The sequence below is a fragment of the Anabrus simplex genome, chromosome 4 (assembly GCF_040414725.1).
Source record: "Anabrus simplex isolate iqAnaSimp1 chromosome 4, ASM4041472v1, whole genome shotgun sequence".
Classification (NCBI taxonomy): domain Eukaryota; kingdom Metazoa; phylum Arthropoda; class Insecta; order Orthoptera; family Tettigoniidae; genus Anabrus; species Anabrus simplex.
The window spans coordinates 139,741,312-139,755,935 of NC_090268.1; the positions used below are offsets into that span (position 1 = coordinate 139,741,312).

The window sequence follows — 14,624 nt, forward strand, 5'->3', positions numbered from 1 at the left end:
AAATTTGATTCAGAGAAGTAAAAGAACACACATGCTTCGTGTAAAGACTTCATTATTCTAAGTACTCCTATCAAGGGTGAAATTTCAACCATAACCCTTTTCTTGTTTCTTTGAAAAAAGGCTTATAATATTTGGTAAACTTTTATAGAAGAGGAAGGAATTTCAAGATGTTATTTTTTTTCTCCAGCAAGGTATCTAGTATTGTCCACACCCTTATACTGGCACTTTTAAGTGCAAAATATTTCTGGTAATTAATAATAACACTAGAGGACCCGTGCTGCTCCACAGCAACCGTTATACATAGGTCAGATAACTCGTCTTGATATGCCTGTCGAAGTTATGTTGTTTTGTCAGTCCTTTTCAGTGGTTTTATGAACATTCAATAAGAAGCACATTATGGTATTCCGCAGTTTATCCATTCTGACATCATCGCATCGTCTGTTTGGTAAAAATCTATCCTTTTATTCGCTTTGTTATTCAGTCGGTTTTGATCGAAAGCTTGGTATACCCCACTGTCGGTAGCCCTGAAAATGGTTTTTCGTGGTTTCCCATTTTCACACCAGGCAAATGCTGGGGTTATACCTAATTAAGGCCACGGCCGCTTCCTTCCCACACCTAGCTCCTTTCTGTCCCATCGTTGCCATAAGACCTGTCTGTGTCGGTGCGACATAAAGCAACTTGAAAAAAAAAAAAAAAGAAGCTTGGTATTGTGTCGTAGAAGGCAATGGTATTTTTAATCGCAGTTCTTCTATATAGAACGGTTGTCTTATGAGCTCAAAGGTTAGTCTCGAAGGAGAGTTTTTTTGCCAGGCAGAAAACTTTTTTAGGGTACTTCCAAGATGCGCACTGGTTGTCTGAGTCAGACAGTCGGCGCTGACTGTCTGACTCCGAGCGGCAGGTGGGATGTGGCCATTATGAAAACTGATTGTCAGCACAGACAGAGCTGCCACAAAAGAAAAGATATGAAATACAACTGATCAGTGTAGCATGGAACTAACAAGAGAACAGGCTGCAGCTCTATTGCTGCTAAGTAACAATGTTAAAACCAAGTTGAAACGAATGAGAAGTGATATACATCCAATGAATGTATTATGATCTTTTTACGGGGAGTACAAACACCTCTTTTCCACAGTTACTTGCCGACAAAAACAGATTTTTCGAATATTTCAAAATGAGTTCAGATATGTTTTATTTTATTTTGTTAAAAATTTAACATAGGTGATGTTCCTATTGGAATGATCTTTAATTCATTTATACCATATCGAAGAATTAAGTTGAACTTTTGAAATCAAATCCTCGATACCCATCGTTAACAAAATGTCAATCACACTCAACACGAAAATCAACAGCCTGCGCGGCAGGTTGTCTGAAACCAGAATGAACGAATCATTCCGGTAAACATCTGAGTCAGACTACCAGTGCGCAGGCTTCCAGCGCGCAGGTGCATTATGGCCAGTGCCGTTTAGCAACAAAGGATATACTTATGCCGACTCGGCGCCGACTCTCTGACTCAGAAAACCAGCGTGCATCTTGGACGTACCCTTAAGGTACATGGCCTTCACTCTTTCTAGTGTAAGTTTAGCTAGGTTATCTTTCGATAGGTGTTCTCAGATAATGTTTAAGGCGTATATCATGATGTGGTCTGTTTGTATGTAGACTTTTTTCTCCAAGCAGCATCTAAATTATTAGAAACGCTCTGCCATCTGTTGAATATATTTGGAAGCTGGAAAAGGTTAGAGAATCAAGGAGTCTGTAGCAGGGAATAGTATTCTTATGTGATCAGAGGACGTGTATAATCTCTGGCTTGACAGGTAGTAATCAAACATGGCTGCATGCAATGACATCAGTAAAAATGAAAATCACATATATAAGAATATTAATGAAAGTGTAAGTCGCTTAACAACCTACTAACTTCAGAATGTATTGCAGGTTAGCTTAAGCCTTCGCCTGCAATTATTGGAGTGATCATTTAATTATTTTATTTTATGATTACTCAAAGTTGGCTGAACTTAGTGACCCATCAGTGTCTCATGATTCACCGGCCAGTAATTCTGGAGAGAGTAAAACAAAAACGAAGCAATTCGGTCCAGTAGAACGGACAGACGGATTTGCCAAAGCTGTTTTTGGTAAACTCTTTTAATATGTAGATACCTGACAGAGATAGTGTGTGGTTTTTTTAGCATATGTCCAGCAGTTTGCATAAAATAACAGCCAAAATGAATAACTGAGTATGTGTATCAACTACAGTCTGATAAGATCTGTGGCAATTCACATAATTTATATGTTGTTCATCTTATGTTTAAAGAAATTCAAAAATAATATCCTTTTATTTTTCTTTTAAAATAAAAAAGGGGTCTTTTCTGTTATTAAGATGTATGTAAAAGAAATATAATGTTGTGTAAGATGGCAAGGATTGCTTTCTGCCTTCTACACTTCTTTCCAAGTTTTTTTTTCATTCATTTTCCTGGACAGTGAGCTGGATAACTCTTGATGTCATGTTACTCAGGAATTACAGAAGACTGAAGAAACTGAGAAACGCTGGACAAAGCTGAAGGAAGACTATGAGTGTCTAGATCATCAGCTAACTGTTTTGCCCAAAGAACTGACCAAAGATGTGATGGTTCCTGTAGGACCCAGGGCTCTTATGAAGGGGAAGATAGTTCATACCAATGAGATACTTGTACGCTTGGGTGAGGATTGGTTTGCTAAGCGAAGTGCAGCACAAGCGTCTGAAATTTGTCAAAGGAGGTTGGCCTGTAAGTTGATCTTTGTGCATATGCATGTGATTATAAATGATTTCTCAGAATTTAAGAATTTGTTAGTTTCCTTGTCCACACTTACTCCAGCCTCCACATATCTTAGTCCATTAAAATTCCTAACCTCGGGTCATTTATTCCTTTTAAGTTGCTACATTTTACATTGGTCCCAAAACCCAGGTCAGCAACTTAAGCCCCATTAAGAAATCAGGCAAGCTCCATCCTATTCCCTGTTATGCCCATGCCTATTAAATAAATAATTTTTATTGTAGTGTCATGGAAATCTGCTTGCTTCATCATAATTATCTTGCTTGGAAAAGCAATACGTTCTTGTTAAAGTCTGATATAAATAACATTAAGAAAGTAAAATACAATTTTATATTTTATAACCGGTACTCAAAACAAAGGAAAGCAGCTCACTGCAGTGCATATATTATCAAGTAATAAGTTCCAGTTGCCAGATAGCATACAACAGTAGTGACAGAGGAAGAATGGCAAAGGAATTATAAGAGACTCGCAAGAGGCCATGTACACAGTAATTTTATTTCTATGAACAGGAAGCTTAAAAGCTATATGTTCTGTCTGTTCATCCTATGCTCATATTCATACATTTCTGATATATTTTTTGAACAATTTATGAACTTCATTCATTTTTTGAATCTAGTGAAATCCATTTTTTAAGTATAGTTTCTATTTTCCAGGAATTGACAACATGTTGTAATATCACTGTTTTCTCGACAGTAACGGCAGTTGAGAACATTGTACCATAAAAATAAATATAAGAACTGAAAACATTCATAAGCAGTACATAATCATAAGGATACATTATATGTAGGCTTGTATGAAATATTTATGTTCGTGATGGCTATATTCATTTTAAACTATTTCATGTACCAGCAGCTGTACATGTTTCTCCTGTGCAGAAAGTAGTTTTGTGTAGAGAATTTAACAGTTGTAATAGCAGGGAAAGATGACCACATTTAAGCATCTATAAAAGTTCAGTGGAATAACTTAATAAAAAAAATCATTCTTGTACCGGGCGGTACACCTCCATGCCGCGAATTCAAATATTGCGCCAGTTGAAACCTCTCTACAGGAGAAACTCTGAACTTTAAAATCTGGATTAAATCAAAGGTTTCTCTGAAGATGTCTCTACTGTAAATTTTGAAGTGTTCTGAACTGTGTCTATTTTGATTTGTGCTTGTTTGCTCCTATCAAGAAGTTTGAACATTCTCTAACAGATGTCGCTACCCAAAACTATGGTAACACACTCTGGTGCAATGGAATGAACTTTCCTGAAGAAATATTGTATTCCTAAGTTTTATTTTTACTAAATTTTGTTCTGTGGTTTGTGGGTTGGCAATATAATCCTTTCCTTCTGCCAGTTTTAGCCAATCATAAATTTCTGTAATTAATTTTCCACCAATAAGGCGTTTCTTCATCGTTTTGTGTATCAGTTTTTGCTGTCGGCCAATAAAAGTTTGTGGGCGGGTTGTTATCATTCATGAAAGGTCTCGAATGTTCCACGAGGGTATATAAACTGCTGATTTTCTTGTCTCGGGGCCACTTCAGTAACATCTTTCGCAGTGTGTAAACATATATAGCAGGGGGCGGGAAGCGCCTCTTTCTCCAAGCAGGAGTTCATCTACAAGGTAATGGCCTGTTAACATCTTCATTTCTTGCTAGCTCAGCAGTTTTAACCCGCGGGGGAAGGTTCGAATCCTTTTTAATGTAAACCTTACTGTATTCATGTAAAGTAGCTGCAATTTGGGATAGAGAGTGCTTAACCCTCTCGAACTCCCCTTCATTTTGAATTTGAGGTGACTATGTTTTCTTTACCGTTTTTCTCTTCCTTCTTAAAGTCTTAAACTTATTTGCCAACTAGTCACCTCCCTAGTATGGGATTAGCCCCTGTATAACTGGCCGAGTGCCACCTAGGTTTTAAGAAGTTTCATGTAGGAGTGCAAACTACGCCTCCAGTCAGTTTGGTTTTTTGGGCCATTTAATTAACCAAGAGTTTGTTTTCTTCATGTGAAGGCCCGGTAGGTTGAGTACAAGATACCCCTGTTTCTCTGTATGTGTGCCTTAAGGGCAGTTAGGAAAGAAGTTTGTTGTAGCCTGTGATAGGCTTGTAAAATTGAGAGTGGGTCTGCTCTTTCCCTCTTAATATTGTAATTAGGAGCAAGTGCTCCTTGTACTTAGGGGTTTTCTGCCCTGTAACTATTGTGGTGGTGAGCTGAGAGCTCATAAATTAATCTTGTGCCTCGAAGCCGAAATCTGGTAACAATTGTAATTTCTTAAATTGTTTTCTGCTACTTCGTACTTGTTACTCTGTAGTTGTTATCTGTTGATTTTGAAAAGAAAATATAACCTTTGTTAAAGTTTTAACTTTAATTTCGTAAGTTGAGACCTATTCCAGCCAGCACCTTCTTTCACCTCTAACTACCACGGATAACTCCGTAACAATTCTAACATAGTCTAATGCCACCCTTCTTACCTTTCTTTATTCCCAGGAAATCCTAGAAATACTAAACTGAAATTTGCTTAACCCTGGCTGCCTAGTATATAGTTTAACGAAATACAAAATAAATTCGTATATTTTCAGAAAATGTTTGGAACAGTATTCATTTATGTTTTTGCTAGTGGTGTAACGTCGTACTAACACATCAAAGGCTTTCGGTGATGCAAGGATGGGAAAAGGGCTTGGATTGGGAAGGCAACAGCCATGGTGTTAATTAAGGTACAGCCCCAGCATTTGTCTGGTGTGAAAATGGAAAACCCACAGAAAACTATCTTCAGGGCTGCTGACAGTGGAATTTAAACCCTCCCTCGCAAATGCAAGCTCAGCTATGCGACCCTAACCGCACAACCAACTCGTTAAATCAGTATTTATTTAATACTCTCCATAGAAAAGCTTTCATTTTAATTTTACAATGTACAGAAACTTATTAACAGAAGCATAATTTTTAGTTGTATATTAATACAAAAGCTTTTCAGATATAGAAACTTATTTTAATACTGTCTCTATGAAGCACTTTTTTTAACTTTTGCTCTCAGTTAGAAAGGTCAAAAGCTCTTTAAAACGCATAATTCTGTTGACACTGCCAGTTCAATGTCATGCTGTATTTGGGCTTGTCTCTTGGAGCACAATAATTTTATTCTTGGCTGAAATTTTTATAGGCAGACATTAAGTTCTACAACACTTTATAGAATGTCATAATTCTCTGATTTTAAGATACAGTAGTAGGAACGCCAGAGACTTTCATTGTTGCCAACTGAGGCTGGTATTGAATGAGCATAAGTGAGAGATACAGTCAGCTGAGGTATGTTGACCAACTTCTTTCAGTGGTATCAGATGGAAGCAAGTCCGTATGTCGAATCATCAGCAAAGTTCATGTGCAGCATCTGCAGCAGAAAGACAACAGTTGATTTATGACAGTTCTTAAATTCATGATTTGTACATTTTTGCAGAACCTCTAACATGACCTTGCAGAACCCCTATTGGAAATCACTGATCTGTAAGTGCAGTAGCATAGCCAGGATGAACTGATAGGGGGAGATATAGTTACCAAATGTTGATGGAACATAATGAAGGTGTTTGTGCGTGTGTGGTGCGCTCATGCATGAGTGTCTTTATAAGGACGCTATACACAAGTTAATTATGATGATATTCAGATTGCAGTACTAGTACACTACAAAATTTTACGTTAAAATACAGAGCAAGAACAATATGATCACAGTGAATAGTTTTACAGCAAATGGTATCAGATTACAATCTAAAATCCAACTTTTGAGGCTTCTTAGAAAATAGATTAAAGAGATCTGTTGGTTTTACAATTATGTCTCTGTGAATGTTCAAAATAGCCAACCCATTGACTCAGTTTTCACTTGTTGATTGTCAGTTTCTGTTTATTTTCTATTTATCTGTTTTTGTTTTGGCTACACTTCTATATAAGTGGCTCATTTGGGCCGTGCTGTCCAAAATGCATCTATATTGCCTTGTCAGGTACCATATCTTTTCTTCTGGTTTCTTATAACTAATGTCCGTGTGTGGCCATCTCTTGTCTAAAATTCAGAATTTTCACTACCATCTGTATAAGTAGGCCTACCCTCTTATTTTGCCTGTATGGAACACTATACCTCAATTTACTTTTTTCCTGCCATTGCTGGACACAGTTAACGAAAGATTGTTTGAAAGTGATGTCCATTTGTTCTGTGTGTTTATCATATGGTAACAACAATTAATCTTTCTTTCTACATTTAACTTTTGACTTGTGTGTTGTAATGAGAATATCAGTCACATTCATTTGAAGTTTATGGTCACTCTATTGGTCTTCATTTGGTAATGCACACCATTGAATGCAGAGTTTCCTCACCCATCAAGCAATGTCCATATCCAATCAATCCGGATAAGCGCAACTTCGTTATCCAGAAGATTCAAGAGATGGAAGGGCAAGGTCTCAATGAACCCTCTAGATCCTGTTGGGCTTCACCTATCATCCTGCCAAAGAAGAAGAAGAAGAAGAAGAATGGGGTGTATCGACTGTGTGTGGACTTCCGCAGGTTGAACGAGAAGACCATTAGTGATGCCTACCCCATGCCTGACCTGAAAGACTTGCTGAATCAAGTAAGTGGGTCTAGGATTTTCAGCACACTGGATCTCAACTCCGGATACTGGCAAGTGGTGGTCAAGGAATGTTATAGACCACTGACCGCCTTCATGACACAGAGAGGATTGTACCAGTTTGCAGTAATGCCCTTTGGATTGAAGAATGCTCCTGCCACCCTCATGCAACTGATGGATAAGGTATTACAGTATCAGGATATGTTGGATATTTTTGCCAAGTGTATCTCGACGATATTTTAATTCGCAGCAAGAATTTTCAAGAACACCTTGTACATCTGAAGAAAGTACTGGCTTAGAAAGGCAACCGGAGAAAAAATCGAACTATTGAAGAAGCTGAACGCCCTCGTACCAAGCGACAAGTACGTCAGATAAAAGAAATAAATTTCATTATAATAGATCCGTATTGAACTGTGATTACAATAGAGTTAAAATAATGTATTATTAAGGTCCACCTTTTCAATACAAACTGCACAGAGTTTAAATTACATATACGTTCAGGGACTAGTTTCGACCTAACAGTAGGTCATCATCAACCTAAAGCAAATTAAATACATAGGTATCGAAGAAAATTAAACATTGTTAAGACACACAAGGTCTAAAAATTGTACATACCATGTGAGAAACTGAGATAAGATTTGAGAGACGTGCTGCACCGTGTTAAAAAGTAGCTCTATGATAGAGATTCATAAAAAGTCCAGTGCGCCGTACAACATTAAAAAAGTTGTTAAAGATAGAAATCCTTAAGTTGCTGGTCAAGGAATTTAAGGATTACTTTTACAACTTTTTTAATGTTATACAGCGCACTGGACTGGATTCTTTTATGAGTCTCTATTTTTTAACATAGTGTAGCGCATCTCTCGGTTTTTAGGCCTCCACATGCAACAATCACCTTCCTTCAAGTTTCAAAAAACAGAAGAGCCTTTCCAGCATCCATGCGTTATTTCATTTATGAATGTCCTAGGAAAAGGACGTGACTTCAGCTCAGTTGTTCTTCGAATGGATAACAGCATCTTTAAGGAGCCAGCATATATTGAATTCCTTGACCAGCAACTTAAGGATTTCTATTTTCAACAACTTTTTTAATGTTGTACGGCACACTGGACCTTTTGTGAATCTGTATCATAGAGCTATTTTTTTTTAACCTAGTGCAGCTGGTCTCTCAAATCTTATCTCAGTTTCTCACATGGTATGTACAATTTTGAGACCTTATGTGTGTTTACATTGTTTAATTTTCTTTGATAGTTATGTATTTAATTTGCTTTAGGCTGATGATGACCGACTGTTAGGTCGAAACTAGTCCCTGAACATATATGTAATTTAAACTCTGTACAGTTTGTATAGAAAAGGTGGACCTTAATAATACATTATTTTAACTCTATTGTAAGTACGTCAGTTCCTTGGCTTGTGTGGATGGTATAGCAGCTTTGTGCCACACTTTGAAGAGAAGGCAATACCACTCACCAATCTATTCCATAACAACCGTCCGTTCCGATGGATCGGCAAGGATGAGGCAGCATTCCAAGGCATTAAGGCTGCAATGTGCAATGCTCCCGGTCTCGCCCATCCCGACCCTCAAGTGAAGATATGCCTGCAGACGGACGCCAGCGACTCCGGCTTAGGAGCAGTGTTATTCCAGGAGAGGAGTGATGGCGGAAGGGACATCATCGAGTATGCCAGCAGGAAACTATCTCCCACCGAACAACGCTACTGCACTGCTGAGAAGGAAGCCTTAGCCATGGTGTGGGCCATGGGCAAATTCAGAGGCTACTTGGAGGGAAGGAAGTTCCAGCTCTACGCTGATAACGCTGCTCTCAAATGGTTATACTTGGTCGCTGGCTCAAAATCTAAATTGATGTGATGGACTCTGTTAATCGCAGAATTTGATTTCAATGTGTGTCACTTCCCAGGACCGACGAACATAGGAGCAGACAGCATGTCTAGGCATCCGGCGATGGAACCTGAAGCTAGGAGCACCATTGTCGAGGGGGAGTTCCCACAAAAACACCAAGAGTGAGCCTAAAGAGCCTGTCCTTGACCAAACACCTTTATTTGTGTGGGCTGTAGCTATTACCACTCTTCTGACCATCAAGAAGGAACTTGATCTGGGAGTGATCAAACAGTGGCAGGAACAAGGCAAGCCCTGTAGGACCATGACTCTGTGGATTAGGAGACAGAACATGATAGTTGACATGTCCTGAGGGAATTCAAGATGTGCTACAAGAACTTCCGGGTTGACAGAGGACTCTTGATGTTCAGGTAACACCTCTCCGACACGCCTTTAGTAGTGGCGATCCCCAGATAGCACACGACAGACATCCTCGAAGTCCCACGACAGCACTGAAGCCAGACATCCAGGAGGTGAAGAGACATTTATCAGTCTATCCAATGAACATTCTTCTGGTGAACATGCGGAAAGACATCCTGGACTACGTGAAGGGGTGCTACATCTGTGCCTGCAGCAAGGCGAGCAACAGGAAGGCAGATTCCAGCCAACGAGGAAGATGGCCACAACGCTTGTGTGAGGTCATAGCCCTGGACCTGTTGGGTCCTGACCCTAAAACACCACGGGGTAAAACAGGACTCCTAGTAATCACCGACCTTTTCACAAGATGAATTGAGGCCTTTCCGATACCTGAAGCCACGACGGGACGCATCACCAGCCTGCTACAAGATGAGGTATTCAGCCGCTACGGTTACCCACTGTATATTCTGACAGGCAACGGGAGTCAGTTCACATGGAGGAAGTGGCAGCAAATGATGACAGAATGGGGTGTGGAGCACTGGACCACCCCTACCTACAACCCAAGGGCCAATCCAACAGAACGACTAAACCAGGAGCTGAAAAGGATGCTACTGGTCTACCCGATAGACAAAGAACATCGACTGTGGACCGTCAGATACCAATCACTCTTTGCTCTGTGACGACGCATCAACCCTGTCACCGGCTATTCCCCAGCAGAGCTGTTCCTTGGTTGACAGCTATACGGCACCGGGGTTTGGGAGATTCGTCCACCACCCACTTCAGGTCAAGATTATGCAGCTGTTTCCCTGGCAGAGTGGCGGCAGCAGAAGCAGCTGAACATCAAGGAGAAGCAAGCTTTAGCTGAGAAGATATCCCTTACCCAGGCCAAGGCTCAAGATGTCTAAGAGACCCAGATCTTCCTACTAGGCCAACAAGTACTGTGACGTAACCACCCATTTAGTAATAAAATTGGAGGGTTTCACACAGGTCTCGCACCTAAGTGGGTCTTGTCATTGTCCACGCATCGGAGTTGTGGTGAGTCTCCTAACCGCTGTGCATACAGAGTAAGCCTGGAGGAGAGGCTACTAATGACACAGCACCATCTGGTCATCGTAAGAAGAATGCATCGACTTATCGAGGAAGAGACTGGCAGCGAGGCAACCCCGACCCCCGACACGGCACAAGCTGGTCAAGAGGAAGAGAGCACATCCAGCGACATCAAGGAAGAAAGAAGATACAATCTACGTTTAAGGCAAAGTCGACAAGTGTGACGAAGTGTGGAAATTGTTTCCAGTTATAGGGGGGATATTGACGCAAGTGTAATAAGCAGATATAACTTGAAAACAGTATTCTCTCACCCGTGAGTAAATAATGCAAGTATTGGGGTAGAATTATGATGATTATTATTATTATTTAATGATTATTATTTTATTATTATTACATCATATGTACATACGATACAATCGCGTTGTTTGTGAGGTTATGTCATGAAACATGCACTATATATAGACATTTGTATCTGTTCAATTAATGTAAGAACCTGTATATAATATTTATTCCTACCTGTACATATAATTTGTAATCCACAAGAAAATTGTGAAACACACTGTAACTTCCAGAATGGTACTGGGTAGGGGAGAATGATGGAGAATATTCTGTACACTATATCTATGTATTAAGCACTCTAGAATTTTCGTGAAGGTATTTTTTTTTGTAACGTACGAGGGCGGTTTGAAAAGTTCTTGGAATCACCGCTAGATGTCAGTGCTGGAGCAATGAGGTTCCCACGCAGTAATCACACATCCTTTGTGAGGGAACACGTGGCGCGTCAGTGCTCTAGCTGCAGGAGTGTGGTAGTGACGACTCTTTGTTGTTGTTCTCGCGTAGTGATTTGTGACAATGGAAAAACTGAGATTCGAGCAGTGATTAAATACTTTGTAAAGAAAGGTATGAAAGCAAAGGAAATTCATGCCGACTTTCAGAACACACTGGGGTCTCTGCTCTTCATTTTCAACTGTTGCCAAGTGGACCAGTGAGTTTAAATTTGGTCGGGAGAGCTTGGATGATGATCTGCATAGTGGACGGCCAAAAAGTGTTACGACCCCAGAATTTATTGCAAAAGTGCATAAAATAGTCATGGAGGATCGTCGACTGAAAGTGCAGGAGATTGCTGAAGCTGTAGGGATATCTTCTGAACGGTTATATTATATTTTAACCGAAGAATTGGGTATGAAAAAATTATCCGCAAATGGGTGCCGCGGCTCTTGACATTGGACAATAAACGCACCAGATTGGAAATGTCCGAACAAAGTCTGGCCCGTTTTCAGTACAACCAACAAGATTTTTTGTGCCGGTTTGTGACTACAGATGAAACTTGAGTCCACTACTATACCCCAGAGACAAAACAGCAGTCAAAGCAGTGGAAACATGCTGATTCACCACCACCAAAGAAAGCAAAGGCAGTGCGTTCGGCCGGAAAGGTCATGGCCTCAGTTTTCTGGGATGCAAAAGGCATTCTGCTGATAGATTATCTTCCTACTGGCCAAACAATTACGGGGCCATACTATGCAAACCTCCTAGACCAACTACAGGAAAAGATACGCGAAACAAGGCCTGGTTTGGCAAGGAAAAAGGTCATCTTTCATCAGGACAGTGCTCCGCTGCACACAGGTGTTATTGCCATGGCAAAACTTCATGAACTGAGGTACGAATTGTTGCCACATCTACCTTATTCACCTGATTTGGCACCATCAGACTTTCATCTATTCCCCAAGCTGAAAATTTTCCTCGGTGGATGGAGATTTTCTACAAGGGAAGAACTGACAGCCAAATTGGACAGATATTTTGCAGGCCTTGAGGAATCTCATTTTCGAGATGGGATCAAGGCATTGGAACATCGCTGGACCAAATGCATTAGTCTACAGGGAGACTATGTTGAAAAATAAAAGCAGTTCCACCGAGGTAAGATACTTAATTCTAGTACATTCCGAGAACTTTTCAAAGCACCTACCTATGTTTCTAGAAGCCTGGCCAGGCACATATATATAAGGAGGGGATCTTGATGGTAGACAAGTTATTTTTCAGCAGAGTTATGAGGTAACAGGTTATACTTGTGACCACGTGTTGTGACATGCTTTTAAGCAGTCATGTGTTTCAACTGTGTTTAAGGTTGCTTTCTCCATGTGCACTGATAGGCAATTGTCAACATGGCGATTTATGATGTGTGTGTTTTGTTTGTGACAGCAGTGATTAAGTTTATGTGCGTGTTTAATTTGTAAATAGATGTGAATAAATAACTGTACCAACTGACAGCATTTCGTGTGCGTCTTTGTGGATATGTTAGTATGCATAATTAATATGATATGTAATAAACAGTATTGAATGGCTGATTGAATGTTAACTTTATTGAATTTTACAAATTTGTATGTTGCAGTGTGTAAAGAGAAATTGGCTGCCATAGATAAGGCAAAACAGTTATTAAACTCAAGAAAGGAGTTCCCAGTGGAAGAGGAAGCATATGGGGAGAAAGAGATTGTGGAAGTTTGCACTGAAGATGAATTAGAGCAGTGGAGAGGTATGTATAAATTGGTAACAATGTGGTCCATGCATATTCTACATTATACCATCTACACTTCTTATCAGCCAGTAGTGATCTTTCTTGTCTTAAAAAAAAAAAAAAGAAATATTATTATTATTGGTACATACACCATTCCTGTATATTGTACCCGTCTAAATGGTACCTCAGTTAATTTGGGAAAGCTGGGAATATTTATTACGGAGCATTGCTTACGAGTGCGCGTGTACCAGCTGTGACATAGTTGTGCGAGAGCGAGCCGGCCGAAACTAGGTCAACAGCTGATCGAGGGTGACCAGAGCGCAGTTACGTCATGACACCAGCAGACGACAGAGGGGAGGAGAAATGTTCTCATAAAATCCACTCGTAGCGGTCAAGGACGAGCTATGGCGCAGGTCGATTACCAGCCAATAGAAATTGAGGAAAGTGCTGGAAATATTAGGATTGTTCTGGAAAAGTCGAAGAAAGTTCTTGTGTATGAACGACAGAACAGTTCAGGAGAAATTTCACGAGACGACGGCCAGAACAGTTTTCCAAGAGCACGTCGGACAGTGGTTTTCTTACGAGAAGTCGAACCGTGTATTCTCTACGGGAAAGAAGAATATTTTCAGACGACGTGAATACTAGTGTAATCCTTGTAGGGCACGATCATTACATTACTTGAATGCCAGTGTAATTCATTGTTAGCTCAACGCAGTATCCAGCGAGCTTATTATAGTCATGCATTCTCCCGGGTGGAAAATGTTAAACCACAGACAGTCAGCGTGCTCATTAAAGCCGATTCTTGCCATAGAAGCTTTAGGAATGTTCCATTGGACATTATGAAAGGAAGTCACGACCTCAAGTGGATAGACGAGAGGAAATCTAACCTTTATTTAATCATCATAATATTCAGCCCTATTATTTGTCAGCCTAAGGCGCATCGTAACTTAATGAATGTGTTCAGAAGACAAAGCTTATAGTAATAATGGACCTGAAGTACATCGTTGCGCCAAGTTAAGTGTTGAAAATAACTTAGTGAGTTATAGCTAGTGTGGATCCCTGTGCTAATAGAATATTTTAGTTTCAGCTATCTCCGAGGAAACCAAGTTGTCGACATGCGGCGATCAAGAGGGAAATCGAGAGATTTTCTGGGACTTTGCTGGAATAAAAGGAAGACGCTGAATAGAGCTACAGTCATGTGGAACTAAATTCCAGAGTGCACGCCAACGCGATGACTTTGTATATCCGTAAACCACCATAGATGAGGCAAGAGATGTCGTCGCCTGGAGCAGCATCCCGACGCCAAGGATTCTCACCGGAAATATGAGTACCCTTGTAAAATTTCTTCTCTTTTAGTAGATGACTAGATTGTATTCTTACGTAGAGTAAAGTAGTTTCCTTAGTAATTTGTATTTAATGGTGATGGGAGAGCGTTCCTTACTT

The 14,624-nt window shown here is 40.0% G+C and overlaps 1 protein-coding gene across 2 annotated transcripts in view; it reads left to right on the forward strand.

Moving 5' to 3' along the window:
- The window catches only part of LOC136872505 (unconventional prefoldin RPB5 interactor 1), a 72,935-nt gene that overhangs the window by 20,050 nt on the left and 38,261 nt on the right, over positions 1 to 14,624 (forward strand). For both annotated transcript variants that reach the window (XM_067146313.2, XM_068227194.1), the window contains exons 2-3: positions 2,507 to 2,756; positions 13,059 to 13,199. In XM_067146313.2, coding sequence (XP_067002414.2) covers positions 2,507 to 2,756; positions 13,059 to 13,199 — 391 coding nt within the window. The remainder of the gene's footprint in view (positions 1 to 2,506; positions 2,757 to 13,058; positions 13,200 to 14,624) is intronic.